Here is a 20,959-nt window from a genome sequence, read left to right as displayed (position 1 = left end):
TCTGTCTGTCAGGGTCACTCTCTGTCAGGGATCACTGTCTGTCAGGGGTCACTCTCTGTCAGGGGTCACTCTCTGTCTGTCAGGGGTCACTCTGTCAGTGTTCACTCTTGTCTGTCAGGGATCACTACAGGGATCACTATGTCTGTCAGGGGCCACTCTGTCAGGGGTCACTCTGTCTGTCAGGGGGTCACTCTCTGTCTGTCAGGAGACACTCTCTGTCAGGGGTCACTCTGTCAGGGGTCACTCTGTCTGTCAGGGGTCACTCTCAGTCAGGGGTCACTGTCAGGGGTCACTCTGTCGGGTCACTCTGTCTGTCAGGGATCACTCTTGTCTGTCAGTGGTTACTATCTGTCAGGGGTCACTCTCTGTCCGTCAGGGGTCACTGTCTGTCAAGGGTCACTCTCTGTCTGTCAGTGGTCACTCTTGTCTGTCAGGGGGTTACTGTCTGTCAGGGGTCACTTTCTGTCTATCAGGAGTCACTGTCTGTCAGGGATCACTCTGTCAGGGGTCACTCTGTCTGTCAGGGGTCACTCTGTCAGGGGCCACTCTGTCACGGGTCACTCTCTGTCACGGGTCACTCTCTGTCAGGGGTCACTCTGTCTTTCAGGGGTCACTGTCTGTCAGTGTTCACTCTAGTCTGTCAGGGGTCACTCTGTCAGGGGTCACTCTGTCTGTCAGGGGCCACTCTGTCTGTCAGGGGTCACTCTGTCAGGGGCCACTCTGTCACGGGTCACTCTCTGTCACGGGTCACTCTCTGTCAGGGGTCACTCTGTCTTTCAGGGGTCACTGTCTGTCAGTGTTCACTCTAGTCTGTCAGGGGTCACTCTGTCAGGGGTCACTCTGTCTGTCAGGGGCCACTCTGTCTGTCAGGGGTCACTCTCTGTCAGGGGTCTCTCTGTCTGTCAGGGGTCTCTCTGTCCGTCAGGGGTCACTCTGTCTGTCAGGAGTCTCTCTGTCTGTCAGGGGTCACTCTCTGTCTTTCAGGGGTCACTGTCTGTCAGTGTTCACTCTTGTCTGTCAGGGATCACTCTGTCAGGGGTCACTCTGTCTGTCAGGGGTCACTCTCTGTCAGGGGTCACTCTTGTCTGTCGGGTCACTGTCTGTCAGGGGTCACTCTCTGTCAGGAGTCACTCTCTGTCAGGGGTCTCTCTGTCTGTCAGGAGTCACTCTCAGTCAGGGGTCACTGTCTGTCAGGGGTCACTCTGTCGGGTCACTCTGTCTGTCAGGGGTCACTCTGTCGGGTCACTCTGTCTGTCAGGGATCATTCTCTGTCAGGGGTCACTCTCTGTCAGGGGTTGCTCTGTCAGGGGTCACTCTTGTCTGTCAGGGGTCAGTCTGTCAGGGGTCACTCTGTCAGGGGTCACTGTCTGTCAGGGGTCACTCTTGTCTATCGGGGTCACTCTTGTCTGTCAGGGGTCACTCTTGTCTGTCAGGGGTCACTCTTGTCTGTCAGGGGTCACTCTTGTCTGTCAGGGGTCATTAAATTGTGTCTGGAGTGGGAACCCAGGCCGATTTCTCCGCTCACTAGCCTGCGGCAATGATGCTATTCATATCATTGTAACACCTTAACTGCTGAGCTCAGCTAACTCAGCCCAGAGATGGAACCTGGACCTCCTGGTCTGTATCACTCAGTTACACTTTACCGACTGAGTCACTTATTGTTGTATTATTGTTGGGCTTGTTTTTATTGAGAATTTACATTTTTTACTTATTTTTGTTTCCAAATAGGGCTTTTTTGAGGGCCACCAGGAGTTGGTCCAGAAGTATGGCCGAGTTTGTGGGTAAGCAAATTCTTCAAACTTTTATTACTGCACTGACCTGCCATAGCTGGGGAGAGGAGGGAGAGAACGAGGAGGAACACTGATCAGGAGAAACATCTTTACCCAGAGAGTGATTAGAATGTGGAACTCACTACTATGGAGTAGTTGAGGGAATAGCATAGATGCATTTAAGGGGAAGCCAGATAATCACATGAGGGAGAAAGGAATAGAAGGGTATGTTGATAGGGTTAGATGAAGAAGGGTGGGAGGAGGCTCGTGTGGAGCATAAACACCGGCATAGACCAGTTGGGCTGAATGACCTGTTCCTGCGCTGTAAATACTTTGTAATACGATGTAAGAAGGATCAACATTGCAGTGACTATCTCCAGTCTTTACTGGGTGTAATAATTGAACTCATACATTTTTTGCAATTATTACAATGCTTTTTTGGATGGTGGAAACACATTGGTACTTTAAAAGGCTCAGTGCCATTTCAGGGTCTTAAGAGAACCAGGCACCATATTCTTTCTTGAAACCTTCCCCTTGATTACTAGACGGAAACTATCTTTATTGTAGGAAGGCGCGGAAACATCTGTCATTGTATAGACTTACCGGTGAATCATCGATCTCAATATTTACGGGGAGACTAGGAGGGTGCGGGGGAGGCCGAAAACAGCCAAAGGACCCGCCAAGGCAGGGGACGCTGAGGCAGCTGGGCCTCATTATCATTTATCTGTTCTGTTTCCCGCTTGGCCACTGGCCAAATTGACCAGTGGCAGGAGTCTGCAATCGGGGACCCTTGTGGGGGGAGGGATGGTCCTTGGCAATCGAGAGCGGGAGAAGGTCAGATATTGTGGGTGGGGGAGAGAAAGGGCATTGGGGCTTGAGGAGAGAAAGGGCATCCGGGCTGGGGAGAGAGAGGGCACCTGGGCTCTGGGGAAAGAGAGGCCATTGGGGATGGGGGGGGTAGAGATTGGCAATCGCGGCAGGGAGGAGAGAGAGGCCGTGATCGGTGGGGGGAGGCCAAAGGCTTCCTTGAGGGGTCGTGGGGGGGAGCACCTGCTCCTCCTGGCCCACAGGAGGGAGTGCTGGAAAAGGCACTTACCTTGTGGAGCCGGCAGTTCCCGCCTCCCATTTCACTGCTGGCTTTCCCAAACCCTAGGAAAGCCTTGCTGCGGCAGTGGATTTTAAATCGGGCTCCTAATTGCACGGTGGGATCTCGATTTAAATACGTTAATAAAGTGCCCCGCTTCTCCACAGTGGGACACTCAGACATCCTGCTATCCGTGCCGTAAAAATGACTTGGGTACTTGCGCGGCGTGTTGGGGACATATTCCCCATATTTAATTAGTTAACCAGACCCTCTCCCGCCCATCATGGGGGGGGGGGTTAATAATATCAAGGCCACCATGCTTCCATGAATGAAAGTCATAGGATTACATAGGATATACGGCACAGAAACAGGCCATTCGGCCCAACCAGTCCACGCCAGCGTTTATGCTCCACTCGAACCTCCTCCCGGCTTTCCTCATCTAACTCTATCGGCAGAACCCTCTATTCCCTTCTCCCTCATATGGTTATCTAGCCTCCCCTTAAATGCAGCTATACTATTCGCTTCAACCACTCCCTGTGGAAGCGAGTTCCACATTCTCACCACTCTCTGGGTAAAGAAGTTCCTTCTGAATTCCCTATTGGATTTATTGGTGACTATCTTTTATTGATGGCCTCCAGTTTTGCTCTTCCCCACAAGTGGAAACGCTCTCTCTGTATCTACTCTATCAAAACCTTTCAGAATTGTAAAGACCTCGATTAGGTCACCCCTCAGCCTTCTCTTTTCAAGAGAAAAGAGACTCAGCCTGTTCATCCTTTCCTGATAGGTATACCCTCGCATTTATGGTATCATCCTTGTAAATCTTTTTTGCACCTTCTCCAGTGCCTCTATATCCTTTTTATAATATGAGGGCCAGAATTGTACGCAGTACTCAGAGTGTGGTCTAACCAAGGTTCGATACAAGTTTAGCACAACTTCTCTACTTTTCAATTCAATCCCTCTAGAAATAAACCCTAGTGCTTGGTTTACTTTTTTATGGCCTTATTAACCTGTGTCGCTACTTTCAGTGATTTGTGTATTTGTACTCTGAGATCCCTTTGCTCCTCTACCCCACTTAGATTTGTATTTTCCAAGTAATATGTGACCTCCCTATTTTTCTTACTAAAACGTAATACCTCACATTTATCTGTGTTGAATTTCATTTGCAAATTATATGCCCATTCTTCAAGTTTATTAATCTCTTATAATGTGTTGCAGCCCTCCTCAATATTGACTATCCCCCCCCCAATTTGGTGCCATCTGCAAATTTAGAAATTGTGTTTCTGATTCCAAAGTCTAAATAATTAATAAAAGTTGTGAACAACAGTGGCCCAGCACTGATCCTTGTGGAACACCACTACCCACCTTCTGCCACTCTGAATAGCTACCCTTTACCCCTACTCTCTGCTTTCTGTCTTGAAGGCAGCTAGTTATCCATTCTGCTACTTGTCCCCTGACTCAGCATGCTCTGACCTTATTCATTAGTCTATTATGTGGTACCTTATCGAAGACTTTTTGAAAATCTCAATAAATTACATTTACTGCATTATCCTTGTCTACTCTCTCCGTTACCTCTTCAAAGAATTCATTGAGGTTGGTCAAGTAAGACTTTCCTTTTTGAAATCCATGCTGACTATTCATTATTATATTTTTGGTTTCTAGATGTACTTCTGTTTTCTCCTTTAGTAGGGATTCCACTATGTTTCCTACCACTGATGTTAAGCTGACTGGTCTATAGTTCCCTGGACATGTTCTATCTCCCTTTTTAAATATAGGCATTACATTAGCTATCTGCCAGTCCTCTGGCACTGCACCTTGGTCTAACGAATTATTAAGTATGTGTAGTAATGCCTCTGCTATCTCTTCCCTAGATTCTTTTAAAATGCGTGGATGTAATCCATCCGGACCAGGGGTTTTATCCTCTTTGAGTTTGATTAGTCTATTTAATATTTCTCCTCTTTTTATTTAAAATGCTGTTATCTCATTTCTAATCTCATCATCTGATGTCATGTCCATCTGTTCTGTCTCCCTGGTAAATACCGAAGCAAAGTTATTATTTAATATTTCTGCTATCTCTCTATTGCTGCCTGTGATATTATCCTGTCCATCCCTTAGTGGCCCTATTCCCATCTCGACTTTCCTTTTTTTATTTATGTGCCTGTAAAATATTTTACTATTTTGTCTTATGTTCCTTGATAATTTAATTTCATAGTTCCTTTTTGCCTTTCTAATAGTTTTTTTGACTTCTCTCCTAATCTCTTCGTATTCTCCCTTGTCATGCTCTCCCCTGCTGTCTATGTACTTAGTGTATACCTCTTTCCTTACCTTCAATTTTTCCCTTATGTCATTATTCATCCACGGTGTTTAGATTTTTCTTGTTTTTTAGCGGAATATATTTTCCCCAGTCTCTGTTGAACACCATTTTAAATATTTCCCACTGCTATTCTACATCATTGTTTGCCAATATTGTTGTCCATTTTATTTCCCCAAATTCTATTCCCAGCCCTGGAAAATTGGCTTTTCTCCAATCTATTACCCTGGTCTTCGTCATACTTACTTCCTTCTCAGTTATTATCTTAAAGCGTATTTTATGATGGTCACTATTGCTTAGATGTTCCTCTACTTTTACTTCTTTTATTTGCTCTGGTTGATTCCCCATTACTAGATCCAGTAGCGAATCCTCCCTTGTTGGGCTTCTTACATATTGGGTTAGAAAGGAGTCCTGTACACATTGTAGGAACTCCATTCCCTTATCCCCTTTACCTACCTCTTCTGTCCAATTAATAGCGGGGTAGTTGAAATCCCCTATGATTATTATTCTATGTTTTTTACTAATTTCCCTAATTTGTTTGCATATTTCTTCCTCCACCTCCCTTCCACTATTAGGTGGTCTGTAGACTACCCCTACTAATGTGATTGATCCTTTATTATCTTTTATCTCTACCACATGGATTCTATTTTTGCCTTGCTGTCGTTAGAAAAAAAAAGTTGAATTAAAGTACAATTTTTTTTTCTCACCTACGACCTCCGCTCCTCCTCTTGAAGATGTTCATTCACCGGTTGCCATTTGGTAACTGGTGGACACTGTTTATGTGGGAGCATTGAAAATGAATGCCATGATGTCATGAGGCTAGTTAGCCCTCATGGATCACAGCTTCGCCTGAGGTCCACACAAACACACTTCCAGCATGGGTCATTGGATAGCAATTGAAAACAGGAGCTCTGGCTGACTTTCCTCTCCCTAACCCTGGGGAGCTACGACCAATTGTGGCATCCAACCGTGAACCAAGCTGAGAGCAGGTAATTCAGGGAGCTGACCATCATCTATGGGTACGCACCTTGAGTATTGAGGGAGCACCTCGAACACAACTTAACTTTAAGCCAGCAAACTGGGCTTCTTGGTGCAAGCCTGTGTAGTACTTATTTTTCTGAACTAGATGTCAGCAGGCACACACTTTAAATACTCTCCTGTAGCAGGTATGTTTAGGAAGAAAGAAAGGACTTGCATACATATAGTGCCTTTCACTATCTCAGGGTGTCCCAAAGTGCTTTACAGCTAACGGAGTACTTTGGAAGCGTAGTCACTGTTGTAATATAGTTGCCAATTTGCGCACAGCAAGGTCCAACAAACAGCAATGAAATAATAACCAGATAATCTTATTTTAGTGATATTGGTTGAGGGATACATATTGCCCAGGACACCAGGAGAAACATAGAAACATAGAAGATAGGAGCAGGAGTAGGCCATTCAGCCCCTCGAGCCTGCTCCGCCATTCAATGAGATCATGGCTGATCATCCAATTTCAGTACCCTGTCCCTGCCTTCTCTCCATATCCCTTGATCCCTTTAGCCTTAAGAAATATATCCAACTCCTTCTTGAATATATTTAATGAATTGGCCTCTACTGCCTTCTGTGGTAGAGAATTCCACAGGTTCACCACTCTCTGGGTGAAGAAATTCGTCCTCATCTCTGTCCTAAATGGCTTACCCCTTATCCTTAGACTGTGACCCCTGGTTCTGGACTCCCCCGCCATCGGGAACATCCTTCCTGCATCTAGTCTGTCTAGTCCTGTTAGAATTTTATAAGTTTCAATGAGATCCCCTCTCATTCTTCTAAACTCCAGCGAGTGTAAGCCCAATCGACCCAATCTCTCCTCATACGTCATCCCTGCCATCCCAGGTATCAGCCTGGTGAATCTTCGCTGCACTCCCTCCATGGCAAGAACATCCATCCTCAGATAAGGCGACCAAAACTGCACACAATACTCAAGATGTGGTCTCACCAAGGCCCTGTACAACTGCAGCAAGACATCCTTGTTCCTGTACTCGAACCCTCTCGCTACGAAGGCCAAAATACCATTTGCCTTCTTAACCGCCTGCTGCACCTGCATGCTTACCTTCAGCGACTGGTGCACAAGGACACCCAGGTCTCGTTGCACTTCCCCTTCTCCCAATCTATTGCCATTCAGATAATAATCTGCCTTCCTGTTTTTGACACCAAAGTGGATAACCTCGCATTTATCCACATTATATTGCATCTGCCATGCTTCTGCCCAATCACCCAACCTGTCCAAATCATACTGGAGTTTCTTGGCATCCTCCTCACAGCACACACGCCCACCCAGCTTTGTGTTGTCTGCAAACTTGGAGATATTACATCTAATTCCCTTGTCTAGATCATTAATATATTTTGTGAATAGCTGGGGTCCTAGGACCGATCCCTGCGGTACCCCACTAGTCACTGCCTGCCACTCGGAAAAAGACCCGTTTATTCCAACTCTTTGCTTTCTGTCTGCCAACTAGTTCTCTATCCAAGTCAGTATCTTACCCACAATCCCATGTGCTTTAACTTTACATGCTAATTTCTTATGCAGGACCTTACCGAAAGCCTTCTGAAAGTCCAAATACACCACATCCACTGGTTCTCCCTTATCTATTCTACCAGTTACATCCTCAAAAAATTCCAGTAGATTAGTCAAGCACGATTTACCTTTTGTAAATCCATGTTGACTTTGTCCGATCCTGTCACTGTTTTCCAAGTGCTCTGCTATTACATCTTTTATAATGGACTCTAGCATTTTCCCCACTACCGATGTCAGGCTTACCGGTCTATAATTCCCCGTTTTCTCTCTACCACCTTTTCTGAATAGTGGGGTAACATTAGCTACCCGCCAATCCATGGGAACTGTTCCAGAGTCTATCGAATTTTGGAAAATGACCAGCAATGCATCTACTATTTCTAGGGTCATTTCCTTAAGTACCCTAGGATGTAGATTATCAGGCCCTGGGGATTTATCGGCCTTCAATCCCGTCAATTTCCCTAACACCATTTCCCTACAAATACTGATTTCTTTCAGTTCCTCCCTCTCATTAGACCCTATGTTCCCCGACATCTCTGGGAGTTTATTTGTGTTCTCCTTTGTGAAGACAGAACCAAAATATGTATTTAATTGGCCTGCCATTTCTTTGTTCCCCATTATAAATTCCCCTGATTCTGACTGCAAGGGACCTACGCTTGACTTCACCAATCTTTTTCTCTTCACATATCTATAAAAGCTTTTACAGTCAGTTTTTATGTTCCCTGAAAGCTTACTCTCATACTCTATTTTCCCCCTCTTAATTAATCCCTTTGTCCTCCTTTGCTGAATCCTAAACTGCTCCCACTCCTCAGGTTTACTGCTTTTTCTGGCCAATTTATATGTCCTCTCCTTGTATCTTATGCTATCCCTAATTTCCCTTGTTAGCCACGGTTGAGTCACCTTTTTTGTTTTATTTTTTTGCCAAACTGGGATGAACAAATTCTGTAGTTCATCCATGCAATCTTTGAATGTCTGCCATTGCCTATCCACCGTCAACCCTTTGAGTGATATTCCCCAATCAATCCTACCCATACAGATTCCACATCATCAGAGCTAATATCCTTCCTTACAATTGTGTTAATCCACTCTTTAACCAGTAATGCTACCCCACCTCCTTTTCCTTTTTGCCTATTGCGTGGGATCTTTTACATCCACCTGAGAGGATTCAGCGTCTCATCAAAACGACAGTGCAGCACTCCCTCAGTACTGCACTGAAGTGTCAGCCTAGATTATGTGCTCAAATCTGTGGAGTGGGGCTTGAGCCCACAACCTTCTGACTCAAAGGCAAGAGTGCTACCCACTGAGACACGGCTAACACCCCAAAAAAAGCACATAAGAAACATCTAGTGGCGACAATAAAGTAAAGCGTGAGTTTTTTGCTCAAACTACTGTCAGTGTGGAGATGTTGATCGCTACTCAGTTGAACACTTCGACATTAATGAAGATGACCAGACTTGCCTGATTTGTGAAAGCTAAGCAGATGTCCGAGATAAGTCTGGAGAATTTGAAGTCATGACTCTTTGTATAAGCAGGATCTTTTACCAGTAAATGCACCCACTGAGAGTGGGGAGAGAGCTTAAGGGAAATTTCATTCTGCAGGGAGATATAAGAGCATGAAATACTTTCCCACAGGAATTGTTTTGAGGCAGAGACCATCGCATCTTTTAAGCGAACAGCAAACATTTGAAGCAGAGAATGATACAGAGCTATGGGAGAGAGAGCAGAGCAGCAGGATTAGCTTTGGGTAATAGCAAAGAGCCAGCACAGACACAGTAGAGTGAATGGCTTCTTTCTGTGCTGTGAACTTCTGCAGCTGAGTAAGTTGATAACAACCCTGTGGTGCTGTATTGCATGTTCATGGATATTTGCTCATGTTTATCACGGGCTAACAGCACCATAAAATAACACAGGGGCGGACAGTAACTACGACACACATAAATTCTAGAGGTCCCATGGTGAGGTCGTTGGCCCCGTCTTTCTCCTGAGCATTGATCAATCTCTTTCAGAATGGTGGAACTTTTCATCTGGTTACTGTCACTCACTGAAATTCAGACTGCTAAATTCTGAGCAGAGAGGAGTGGTATAGTTTATTTAATCCTGACAAAGTCTAGGCAATTTGGGATGCCACGGTCGACCTCAACGAACACAGGGATGGAGATGGTAAAATTGGCCAGGATTCCTGCTGCTAATTGCTAGCCAGTAACCCGGGCGTGAAAGCGGGCACTTGCGGATGGTGGGTAAGAACAAGATCAGACTTGGCTGTGATATACCCTCCAAGGTCAATAAACTACCAACAGTCACCTAGCCTTGAAGAATAGCCACTTGGGTGAGGTCAACAGCAGGATTCACTGGAAAACGATCAGGGGCACAAACCTCCTCTGATTTCTTCCCCTCCTGCTATCCTAAAGTTGCTGAGGTCAGCTGCAGCACCCGAGGTCAATTGCTGCCCTCGGGCAGATTGAGTAACATGGGTTTCCATGGTCAAGAATCTCAGAGCAGCTCTCAGCTTGACAGAAATTTCCATCATTGACTGTTTGCTGTGGAGTTATCACTGGAACATTCTTGTAGCAAGGGAGATCTGACTTAAGGTTATATATAATGAAAACTAAACTCCGTCCTGGTGAATATTGGAATTTTTTTTTACTGACTTTGATTATATATGGGGGAAATGAAAGTGACTTTGAACTAACGGGGTCAAAATGGAGTGGTCTTTCCTCACAAGACCACCAGCTGAAATTGGGACTAGGCTGTCTGAGAAAGCAGACCTGCATTGTTTGAGGTGATCATATAAGGAGCAGTTGCTACACTGTCCCCACCAATTAGCAGTTCCTGGGTGTGGGGGGCCTACACTAGGTGTGAATTGTTGCACTTCAAATAGTGTCATTTCAAAATGTTTCATTGGGGAAAGATTTGGTTGCTTTGCGCTAACGGGACGCAAAGCAACTAGTGCCCGGGCGCGGCGCCACCAATGCCTCCTGCGAAATTCAGCGGGAGGTTAGCGGTGGTGCTAACCGTTTGCGCCCCGTGGCGCTGCGCCACCTACGATGGCATCATCGCCGTGCGCAGCGCCCCGCTTGTGCCCCAGCCGCAATCTTCAGTAGTGCCCCCTGACTTACCGTCGGACGCTGTGTCCGACGGGGTCAGGGGGGCCTACCTGCGGCCGGGGCGGCGCTGTTTAAAGGCGAGGTGCCGGGCAACCATTTTTGTTGCTAGCTGCCTGCCAGCACCTGCCTCCGCTCCCGTCCTCGGCCTCCTTACCCACCCCCCCGCAGGAGCCCGGCGCTTCTCTTGAGTGCCGGGCTCTTTTGCTGGCACTCCCGATCCCCGGAGGCCCAGCTGGGCCCCGGGTTGTGCTGCGCAAGGCCCCTCCCCTTTAAGAAGGGCCTGCAATACCGCGGCGCGACGTGCCGCAGCGCCATAGTGCCGCGATATTCCCTCGGAGCGCCCCAAGAGGGAGGCGGGGCGCTTCCAGTAGCGCCCCGCTTTCCTCTTGGGACGCAACCACTCAATTTTGGTCGTGGGGGTGCTAATTTTTCCGGGACGCGAAGTTAGCACCCCAAAGGGGGCGGCGACTCCATTTTCCGCCCATTGTGTCTTGAAACTGGCTCAATGCACAGGTCGGTGCTCGTTGGCCTCTTGGGCAGTTGTAGGGATGTCAACCCTCTGGGCTTGTCCTGGAGTCTCCAGAGTAAGCTCCATAACACTGTTACGAGCAACCCAGATGAAAAATTATGTGATTTCTTTTCATTTTCTTTGAACATTTATTATTTGTTAAAATATTGGAGACGGGATAAAAAGGCTGTTTGACTGACAGTCATGCATCATTCAGTCGGGTAACAAAGAGTCTGTTTACTTTCCGATTGGCGTGGGAAGGCGGGGCGGGCAACGATGGACGTGTCGGACAACTGATGGCGGGAGCTTAGAGGGCGGGGCGGTTGGAGGCGGGAGGTCATGTGATGAAACCTCCAGAAATACGCCCAATCAGAGATGGCAACCCCAGGTGGTTGGGCAGTTCTGGACTTCAGTCAGACCAATCACATTGCTAGGTCAGGATGGTGAGAATAACTCGGAGCATGCAATACTTAAAAAGCTCACCTAAAATCTCTGAAAAAGGACTGCACAAATCTGGAAATAATTTGTCATGTTGGATGAAATACCATTTAATGTGTAGCATAAGTGCTGCACCGCTATTCAGATCTGCTGATCGAACTTGCTTCTGTGTATAGTTCTTACTTGTATTTGTGGTTTAGCCTGAAATATGTGGTTCATCAACAGATTGCTTTTCCATCTATCAGAAAGGTCAGGACAGTACGGCGAGCAATGCACATCCATTATAGCCCACCGGTAAAAGGATAGATTGTTGGCCCTGAGACACACTACATCTCATTCACTGCACTATAACAACAACAACTTGCATTTACATAGCACCTTTAACATAGTAAAACGCCCCAAGGCACTTCACAGGAGCGTTATTAAAACATAATTTGACTCCGAGCCACTTAAGGAGATATTAGGACGGATGGTCCAAACCTTGGTCAAAGAGGTAAGTTTTCAGGATAGAGAGGCAGAGCGGATTAGGAAGGGAATTCCAGAGCTTAGGGCCTAGACAGCTGAAGGCCTGGCCGCCATTGACGGAGTGATGGAATTCGGGGATGGTCTACTTCAGAAGAGGGGGGAAGGAGGGGAGGGAGGGAGGGGGAAGGAGGAAGGGGCTAGAAGCTGCTTTTCGCGATGTGCACAGTGGAGTGCTGGGAGATCAGTCCACTTTGGAAGGCAAGAAACGAACTACAGGAAATATGATATTTTCTTCCATGAAAAGGAGACTAGTTTGAACAAAAACTAGACTTTACTTGCCCTTAAGTAGCTTTGTGACTACATGAAAGAAGTATATCATTAATGTCCACTCTGTTCATTGATTCATTATGGCTTCGACTGTGCATTCACTGATGCACGAGGTGCTTTGTGTGGCAAGGTCGGTCCTCGTTCCAGTTCATTTTTTTCTCTGCCTTTTCATTTTGCAACCCAGTTTATCTTATCCAGTGGAATAATAATTCAGTCCAGCTTGGCATTCCAACCCAGATTCCCCAGCACGGTCACTGGAAGTGGGTGGGGGGAGGGTGGGGGTTGGGGTTGGGGGAATTCCAAGGGTGACTTGGACTTGTCACCTGAAGCTGCTGTCCTCAATTTTTTTTTAATTCGTTTATGGGATCAGGGCGTCGCTGGCAATGCCAGCATTTATTGCCCATCCCTAGTTGCCATTGAAAAGGTGGTGGTGAGCCGCCTTCTTGAACCGCTGCAGTCCGTGTGGTGATGATACTCCCACAGTGCTGTTAGGGAGGGAGTTCCAGGATTTTGACCCAGCGACGATGAAGGATCGGCGATATACTTCTAAGTCAGGATGGTGTGTAACTTGGAGGGGAACTTGGAGGTGGTGGTGTTCCCATGCGCCTGCTGCCCTTGTCCTTCTAGGTGGAAGAGGTCGCGGGTTTGGGAGGTGCTGCCGAAGAAGGCTTGGCGAGTTGCTGCAGTGTATCTTGTAGTTGGTACACACTGCAGCCACGGTATGCCGGTGGTGGAGGGAGTGAATGTTTAACGTGGTGGATGGGGTGCCAATCAAGCGGGCTGCTTTGTCCTGGATGGTGTCGAGCTTCTTGAGTGTTGTTGGAGCTGCATTCATCCAGGCAAGTGGAGAGTATTCCATCACACTCCTTACTTGTGCCTTGTAGATGGTGGAAAGGCTTTGGGGAGTCAGGAGGTGAGACACTCGCCGCAGAATACCTAGCCTCTGACCTGCTCTTGTTGTATCCGTGTGTTAATGAAGACACGGAATGCAGGCGTTGGTTTAACAGGTGTTTACTGAACAAAGTCTGGAGGTGAACTAAAAGATACAAGACGCTATACAGGCTTATATACCCGAGTGGTCACTACCGGTATTACAGTACACAGGGGCTCTTAAAGGTACATACACGACAATTCCTCCCTTTTTAGATAATTAGTACATAACATTTTAAGTAATCATTAATTAACATGTTTACAAGAACAATAATCTACACATTTGCTGCAGTTAATCAATTATAAGTCAGTCTCTCTGGAGGCTTCCTGACTCGGCCCGGATAACGCCTCGGTGGTGTAGTAGTTTTCGGTGGTGTAGTAGGTTCTTTTGGCAAGGTCGATTCGGCTTGAATGCCAGTGTCGGGTTCATCTGGTTCCAGTAGCACCGGATCGGTGGTAGATAATATGGGTATCTCTGCTTCATCATTAGGCGTATAGAGTTGTGGTGCAGGTTGTCCCTTTTCGGATGACTCTATGATCTGGTCAGCATGGCGCCTTATTATGCTTTCACCAATGTCCACGGTATACATCAGCGGTCCTAGTCGTGTGCAAATAGTTCCAGGCTGCCATTTCTCGGTACGGTAGTCCTGGGCCAAAACTTGTTGACCTATCTGGAAGGTTCTTGTTGGCCTTACATTCATGCCTTGAAATTGCCGGTTCTCTACGTCACTTCTGATGTTTGGCTTGATCAAATCCAGCCGGCATCTTAGTCTTCTATTGAAAAACATCATGGCGGGAGTTTGGTTTGTAACCACATGTGTTGCATTCCTGTACGCAAACAAGAAGTTATCTACCTTATGTTGTAGATTTATGTCTTCATTACCCATGGCCTTTATGGCCTTCTTGAAGGTCTGGACAAACCTTTCAGCTAATCCATTGGTGGCGGGATGGTATGGGGCGGACGTGTAGTGCTTAACCCCATTGTTTTTTAAGAACTTCCTGAATTCTTCGGACACAAATTGCAGTCCATTATCAGAACAGATCTGTTCAGGCAGCCCATTCCTGGCAAATATGGTCCTTAATACTGTGATGGTTTTTTCCGTGGTGGTGGAGGACATCTTTATTACCTCCGGCCACTTGGAGTGTGCATCAACCGCGATTAAGAACATTGAGTCCATAAATGGGCCAGCAAAGTCGATATGTACCCTTTGCCATGGAGATGAGGGCCACTCCCATGGATGTAGAGGGGCTTGTGGTGGGGCGTTTTGGACCTTCTGGCATCCTAGACAGCTCTTGGTCATTTCTTCGATGTCTCCATCGATACCTGGCCACCACATAAACGCTCTGGCTAGGTTCTTCATTTTCACTCCACCCAGATGCCCCTCGTGAATCTCCTTTAGCACTTTATCCTGGAGTTTGGGTGGAATCACCACTCTGGATCCACACATCAAGGTTCCTCGGCACACTGACAGCTGTTTTCTTCTTTGCGAGAATGCTGGCAACAGTGGTTCACCATGTGCTGGCCATCACTTCACCGTTAAATCGTAGACTCGTGAGAGAGTCGGGTCATTTCTCGTTTCCTTTTCACAGAATCACAGAATCCCCACAGTGCAGATAGAGGCCATTTCAGCCCATCGAGCCTGCACCGACACATATCCCACCCTATCCCCGTAACCCCACGTATTTAATCCCCTAACACTAAGGGTCAATTTTATCACAGCCAAATCAACCTAACCCGCACATCTTTGGACTGTGGGAGGAAACCGGAGCACCCGGAGGAAACCCACGCAGACACAGGGAGAATGTGCAAACTCCACACAGACAGTCGCCCGAGGCCGGATTTGAACCAGAATTTGTTACTGGTAGACATTCCACTATGGTTGAGTGGAACATCTCCACTGGGTCCACTGTAGGTGCCTCTTCTACCGTTGGCAACGGTAGGCGCGATAAACCGTCAGCATTCCCATGCTGTTTTGATCCTTTGTATTCTATGTCATATTGGTGTGCCCCTAGGAAAAGGGACCACCTCTGTAGCCTTTGCGCTGTCATAATGGGAACGCCCTTTTCAGGGTTGAATATGGAGACGAGGGGTTGATGGTCAGTCAACAAGGTAAATTTTTGTCCGTGTAGGTAATGGTTGAATTTCTTCACTCCCCACACCAGGCTGAGTGCTTCCCTGTCGATCTGGGCATAGTTACGCTCAGCTGAGTTCAATGAGCGTGACGCAAAAGCTATCGGCCGCTCCGAGCCATCAGGGAATCTATGCGATAATACCGCTCCTACGCCGTAAGGGGATGCATCGCACGCCAGTTTGATTGGCAGTGATGGGTTGTAATGAGCCAACACTTCCTTGGACGTGATCAAGCCTTTGCATTTATGGAAGGCACGTTTACAGTCTTCGCTCCATTTCCAAATTACTCCCGTTTGTAGCAGTGCGTTAAGAGGGTGCAGAACAGTTGACAAGTTCGGTAAAAATTTATGATAGTAATTTATCAATCCCAGGAACGACCTTAATTGTGAGACATTTTCAGGTGCTGGGGCTTTTATGACCGCTTCAATTTTTTCAGGTGACTTATGCAACCCTTCTTCGTTAATTATATGGCCACAATATGATATTTGTTTCTGGAAAAATTCGCACTTGGGGCGATTTGCTCGTAGGCCCCGTTCTCTCAGCCTAGTGAGCACCTGCTCCAAATTGGCAAGGTGCTCGTTGTCGTTTTCTCCTGTTACAAGGATGTCGTCTAGGTAGCATTGAGTCCCCGGAATCCCTTGCAGGACTTGCTCCATAGCTCTTTGCCAGATAGCTGGAGCTGATGCTACTCTGAAAACCAGTCGATTGTACTGGTACAGGCCTTTGTGTGTGTTTATCGTGAGATACTTTTTAGAGGCCTCCTCAACCTCCATCTGTAGATATGCCTGTGCCAAGTCAATTTTGGTGAAACGTTTCCCTCCGGATAGTGAGGCAAAAATATCTTCTATCCTTGGAAGAGGATACTGTATCGTGTGAAGGACCGGGTTTACAGTCACCTTGAAGTCCCCACAGATGCGAATTTTTCTCTGTTCTTCAGATTTATCATTATTCAACGTTTTCTTCATGACCGGGACGATGGGTGTTGCCCACTCGCTCCAATCTACCTTGGATAACACGCCTGCTTTTTCTAAATTCTCCAGCTCTGCCTCGACTGCTGGACGAATTGCGTATGGCACCGGCCTTGCCTTAAAAAACTTGTGAATTGCCGCATCTTCCACTTTTATTGAGGCGGTGACGCCTTTCAAGGTTCCTAGTTCCTGTTGAAACACTTCTTTGGCGTTAGCCAAGATGTCTTTTAATCGTTCAGGTATGACGTCATCATCATTTTTTTTCTTACTGGTCACCGTCAGTGCCTGAATGGAGTGCCAGTCTAAACGTATCTTCCTGATCCATTCACGTCCCAACAACGGTGGACCACCATCTTGCAGAACGTATAAATACAACTTTTGTATTTCCTTGCCGTTGTATACAACAGGCACCCTTATTTTCCCTCTGGGGTATACTTTCTGCCCCGTATATGTCTTCAAGATAATGGATGTGTCTTTCAAAGGTATATGCGGAAATAGCCGCTCGTAATCCCGTCGACTTATGACGGTCAGAGCTGATCCTGTATCTAGCTCCATTTTAACTGGGGACCCCGCTATCGTGAGGGTAACCCAAATGGTCTGGTAATCTTCTTTGGCAATTACATTATGTAATTTGAGACAGCTTAGTCTCTTGTTTCCGGAGTCGCTATCGCTCTTCTGGTCTTCGGAGCTACTGTCCGTCATCATTTGTACCTTTCTGTACTTTTCCTTATTGATTTTTTTTCTGTCAGTGGATTTTTTGTTTCCAGATCTGCATACACGTGTAATGTGTCCCATCTTTCTGCATTGCCTGCATGCTTTGTCCTTGAACCAGCAGTCCCTCTGGTCATGGGTGGATCTGCCGCAGCGATAACATCTCTCGAAACCCTGTGTCATTTCATGGGTGCCGAAGTCCTGTGGCTTTTGCTGTATCTCTGCAGCTCCTCTTGCTGCTGCTTCGTATGATACAGCCACACTGAAAGCCTTGTCCAGTGTAAAATCTTTCTCAGAAAGTAGCCTTTTCTGTGTTCCTTCACTTAGGAGACCGCAGACAAATTTGTCTCTTAGCGAATCTGCCAGTCCTGCCCCGAATTGGCAGTGCTTTGACAGCTTTCTTAATTCGGTGAGGTAATCAGCGTTACTTTCATTCTTGTGCTGATTCCTCCTGAAGAATTTGAATCGTTCCGCTATCAGCAGCGTTGTTGGGTTCAAGTGCTCTTATAGGGTATCAACAATCTCCTTAAAATTCTTGTCCATCGGTTTGGCTGGAGTGATTAAGTTTTGTAACAGCCCGTATGTCCTTGCGCCCATCAGATTTAGAAGTACCGATGCCTTTTTATCATCCTCTACTTCATTTGCTGTGCAATATACCTCCACTCTTTCCACATATGTGGTCCAATCCTCTATATCCCTATCGAAAGCAGTAATATTGCCAGTCTTAGGCATCCTGAAAATCAAAAAATGGCGTCTCCCGTGCTTTCCTTTCTTCCCTGCCGAGAAAAAATGGCGTCTCCCGCGCTTTCCCGCCGCTGCCGCTGCTGACAACACTGTTCTCCGCGGTTTTTATTTACACAGATATTTTTAATAGTTGGAGACTCGTTCCCGCCGGACTCTCTGGGACTTTTCCCTCCCTCTGCTTGGTCCGAACGCCGACCTGCTTTGCAGCGCCGGCCGTCTCCCGAGTGCTCCACCCTCCGTCTCTGTTTGCCTCCGCCTCCCGACTCGCTGCTCGTCCCTGCTGCAGAGCCACCGATCGAGCCCCAGCCCGCCGCCCAGGAAGGATTAGTGCAGTACCTGCCACCAGCCCTGCAAGCTGGTGAAACCACAGTTTTTTTTTTTCTTCGACCTTCGTCTGAGGAATCGATCTCCTTGAGGTGCTGCCGAATTGCAGGTAAGTCCGTTTCCAATTCGTCGCCACTGCTGTATCCGTGTGTTAATGAAGACACGGAATGCAGGAGTTGGTTTAACAGGTGTTTACTGAACAAAGTCTGGAGGTGAACTAAAAGATACAAGACGCTATACAGGCTTATATACCCGAGTGGTCACTGCCGGTATTACAGTACACAGGGGCTCTTAAAGGTACATACACTACAGTGGATGGGGTGCCAATCAAGCAGGCTGCTTTGTCCTGGATGGTGTCGAGCTTCTTGAGTGTTGTTGGAGCTGCATTCATCCAGGCAAGTGGAGAGTATTCCATCACACTCCTTACTTGTGCCTTGTAGATGGTGGAAAGGCTTTGGGGAGTCAGGAGGTGAGACACTCGCCGCAGAATACCTAGCCTCTGACCTGCTGTTGTTGCCACAGTATTTATGTGGCTGGTCCAGTTAATATTCTGGTCAATGGTGACCCCCAGGATGTTGATGGTGGGGAATTCGGCGATGGTAATGCCATTGACTGTCAAGGGGAGGTGGTTTGACTCTCGCTTGTTGGAGATAATCATTGCCTGGCACTTCTGTGGCGCGAATGTTACCTGCCACTTATCAGCCCAAGCCTGAATGTCGTCCAGGTCTTGTTGCATGCAGGCATGGACTGCTTCATTATCTGCGGAGTTGCGAATGGCGCTGAACACTGTGCAGTCATCAGTGAACATCCCCATTTCTGACCTTATGTTGGAGGGAAGGTCATTGATGAAGCAGCTGAAGATGGTTAAGTAAGTGTTAGTCTGGCCATGAGATAAGTAGGCTTCGGAAAGCAAGGGGCTAGAAGATGAAAAAATAATTAATGGTCTGGGACATGTCACACTCCAATTGTGGCCCGGCCCATGCTGGTAGGTGATGAATTCGCCATTCTTGGTGGTAATAGTGAAGCTGCTCCCTCCTGACATGCTCTGTGTAAATAGCCTGAAATTTGGAGACTGCAGGGAGGGGGAGAAAAACTAGCAAAAGCAACTTTATTCTACAGTTTTATGTAACAGGAAATGTGATTACTGGGATAGCTGAGGACATTTGATACCCGGAGTGTTTAAATCATCCCAGTGTTTACTTGTGCAGGAATATCAACACAGCACTGATCGCCTGCATTTACTACAAGTTATCTTGAGGGGTCAAGAACGAGGGGCTCCAGATACAAGATTAAATGTGAGCGATTTAGAACAGAGGGCAGAGAGTTGTGAGGCTGTGGAATTCACTTCCAAGGTTAGTGGTTGAGGCAGAAACTATGTCAACATTTAAGATTAGATTGGATAGGTGGATAAAGGAACAGGGGATAAAGAAAGGGATGTGGGAGCAGGGCGGGTAAATGTGATTAGGACTATTTGCTCATGTGGAGGGTAAACGCTGACACGGACTGGTTGGGACGAATGGCCTGTTTCCGTGTTGTAACTTCTGTGTATTTTGCTGTATCATCGTCTCCCTGTCCCCAACACATGGAAAGCCAATCTTCTGTCAATCATCACAGAGCCATCACCCACTAAAGGCACTCGTGCTGCCCAAGCGATGTGCTGCTCACCCAATTGTCCTTTGTCCTGATGGGCCCTATTCGAGTTGGTTGGAGTTGTAAGAAGCCCTGCCATTAGAGCGGCCTCCAGCAGCTACACTTGGGCCCCTCGAGCAGTCGGGCTCTGGATGAAATCTAATGCGCGGAATCCATCTTCTTTATATTATAGTGTGGCATTGGTGGCGTTAAGGAGACATACCTATATTTATATCAATATAAAAGCACCTTAACAATCACTATTCTATTATTAGGTTTTGGCCTTGGCTCAGGGGTAGCATTCTCGCAAAGGTCATGCGTTCAAGTCCCACTCCAGAGACTTGAGCACATAATGCAGGCTGACACTTCAGTGCAGTGCTGAGGGAGTGCTGCACTGTTGGAGGTGTTGTCCTTCAGATGAGCTGTTAAACTGAGGCCCCGTCTGCTCTCTCAGGTGGAGGTAAAAGATCCAACTGCACTCTTCGAAGAGGAGCAGTGGCGTTCTCCCCAGTGTCCTGGCCAATATTTATCCTCAGCCCACATCACTAAAAAACAAATTAATTTCAGTGCTGCTTTGGGACCTTGCTGTGCGCAATTTGGCTGCCGTGTTTTCTACATCACAACAGTGACTACACTTTAAAAGTACTTCATTGGAAATAAAGCGCTTTAGGACATCCTGAGGTCGTGAAAGGTGCTATATAAATGCAAGTTCTTTCTATTCTTTCATTATTCAAAATCATCAGGCAAGTTATAATTACACAGCTACAACACTTGAGTGCTCTAACAGAGCCTAACCCCCTAGATGCGACATAGGCACACAGTACATGCTAACAACTCCATCTGAAACACACACACGCCATCTATCGTCCAACCACACACATACAGCATGAATGAAATGGAGCAAAAGAACATTGCAGAAACCACCTCAATTACAAACAGGACAACAGCTTTCCCAGAAGATGCCTTCAGAA

The 20,959-nt window shown here is 46.9% G+C and overlaps 1 protein-coding gene and 1 long non-coding RNA gene across 3 annotated transcripts in view; one reads left to right on the top strand and one right to left on the bottom strand.

Annotated features, from left to right (window-relative positions):
* The window catches only part of LOC147105988 (uncharacterized), a 310,673-nt gene that overhangs the window by 82,795 nt on the left and 206,919 nt on the right, over positions 1-20,959 (bottom strand). The window lies entirely within an intron of this gene.
* tbxas1 (thromboxane A synthase 1 (platelet)) overlaps positions 1-20,959 on the top strand; it is a 315,721-nt gene that overhangs the window by 106,627 nt on the left and 188,135 nt on the right. For both annotated transcript variants that reach the window (XM_086008606.1, XM_086008607.1), the window contains exon 4: positions 1,729-1,781. In XM_086008606.1, coding sequence (XP_085864732.1) covers positions 1,729-1,781 — 53 coding nt within the window. The remainder of the gene's footprint in view (positions 1-1,728; positions 1,782-20,959) is intronic.

Source organism: Somniosus microcephalus, chromosome 16, assembly GCF_052327205.1.
Source record: "Somniosus microcephalus isolate GS21.2 chromosome 16, FLI_Smic_1.0, whole genome shotgun sequence".
Taxonomy (NCBI): domain Eukaryota; kingdom Metazoa; phylum Chordata; class Chondrichthyes; order Squaliformes; family Somniosidae; genus Somniosus; species Somniosus microcephalus.
The sequence above is the reverse complement of the archived record's forward strand: the minus strand, read 5'-3'. Positions and strand labels throughout refer to the sequence as shown.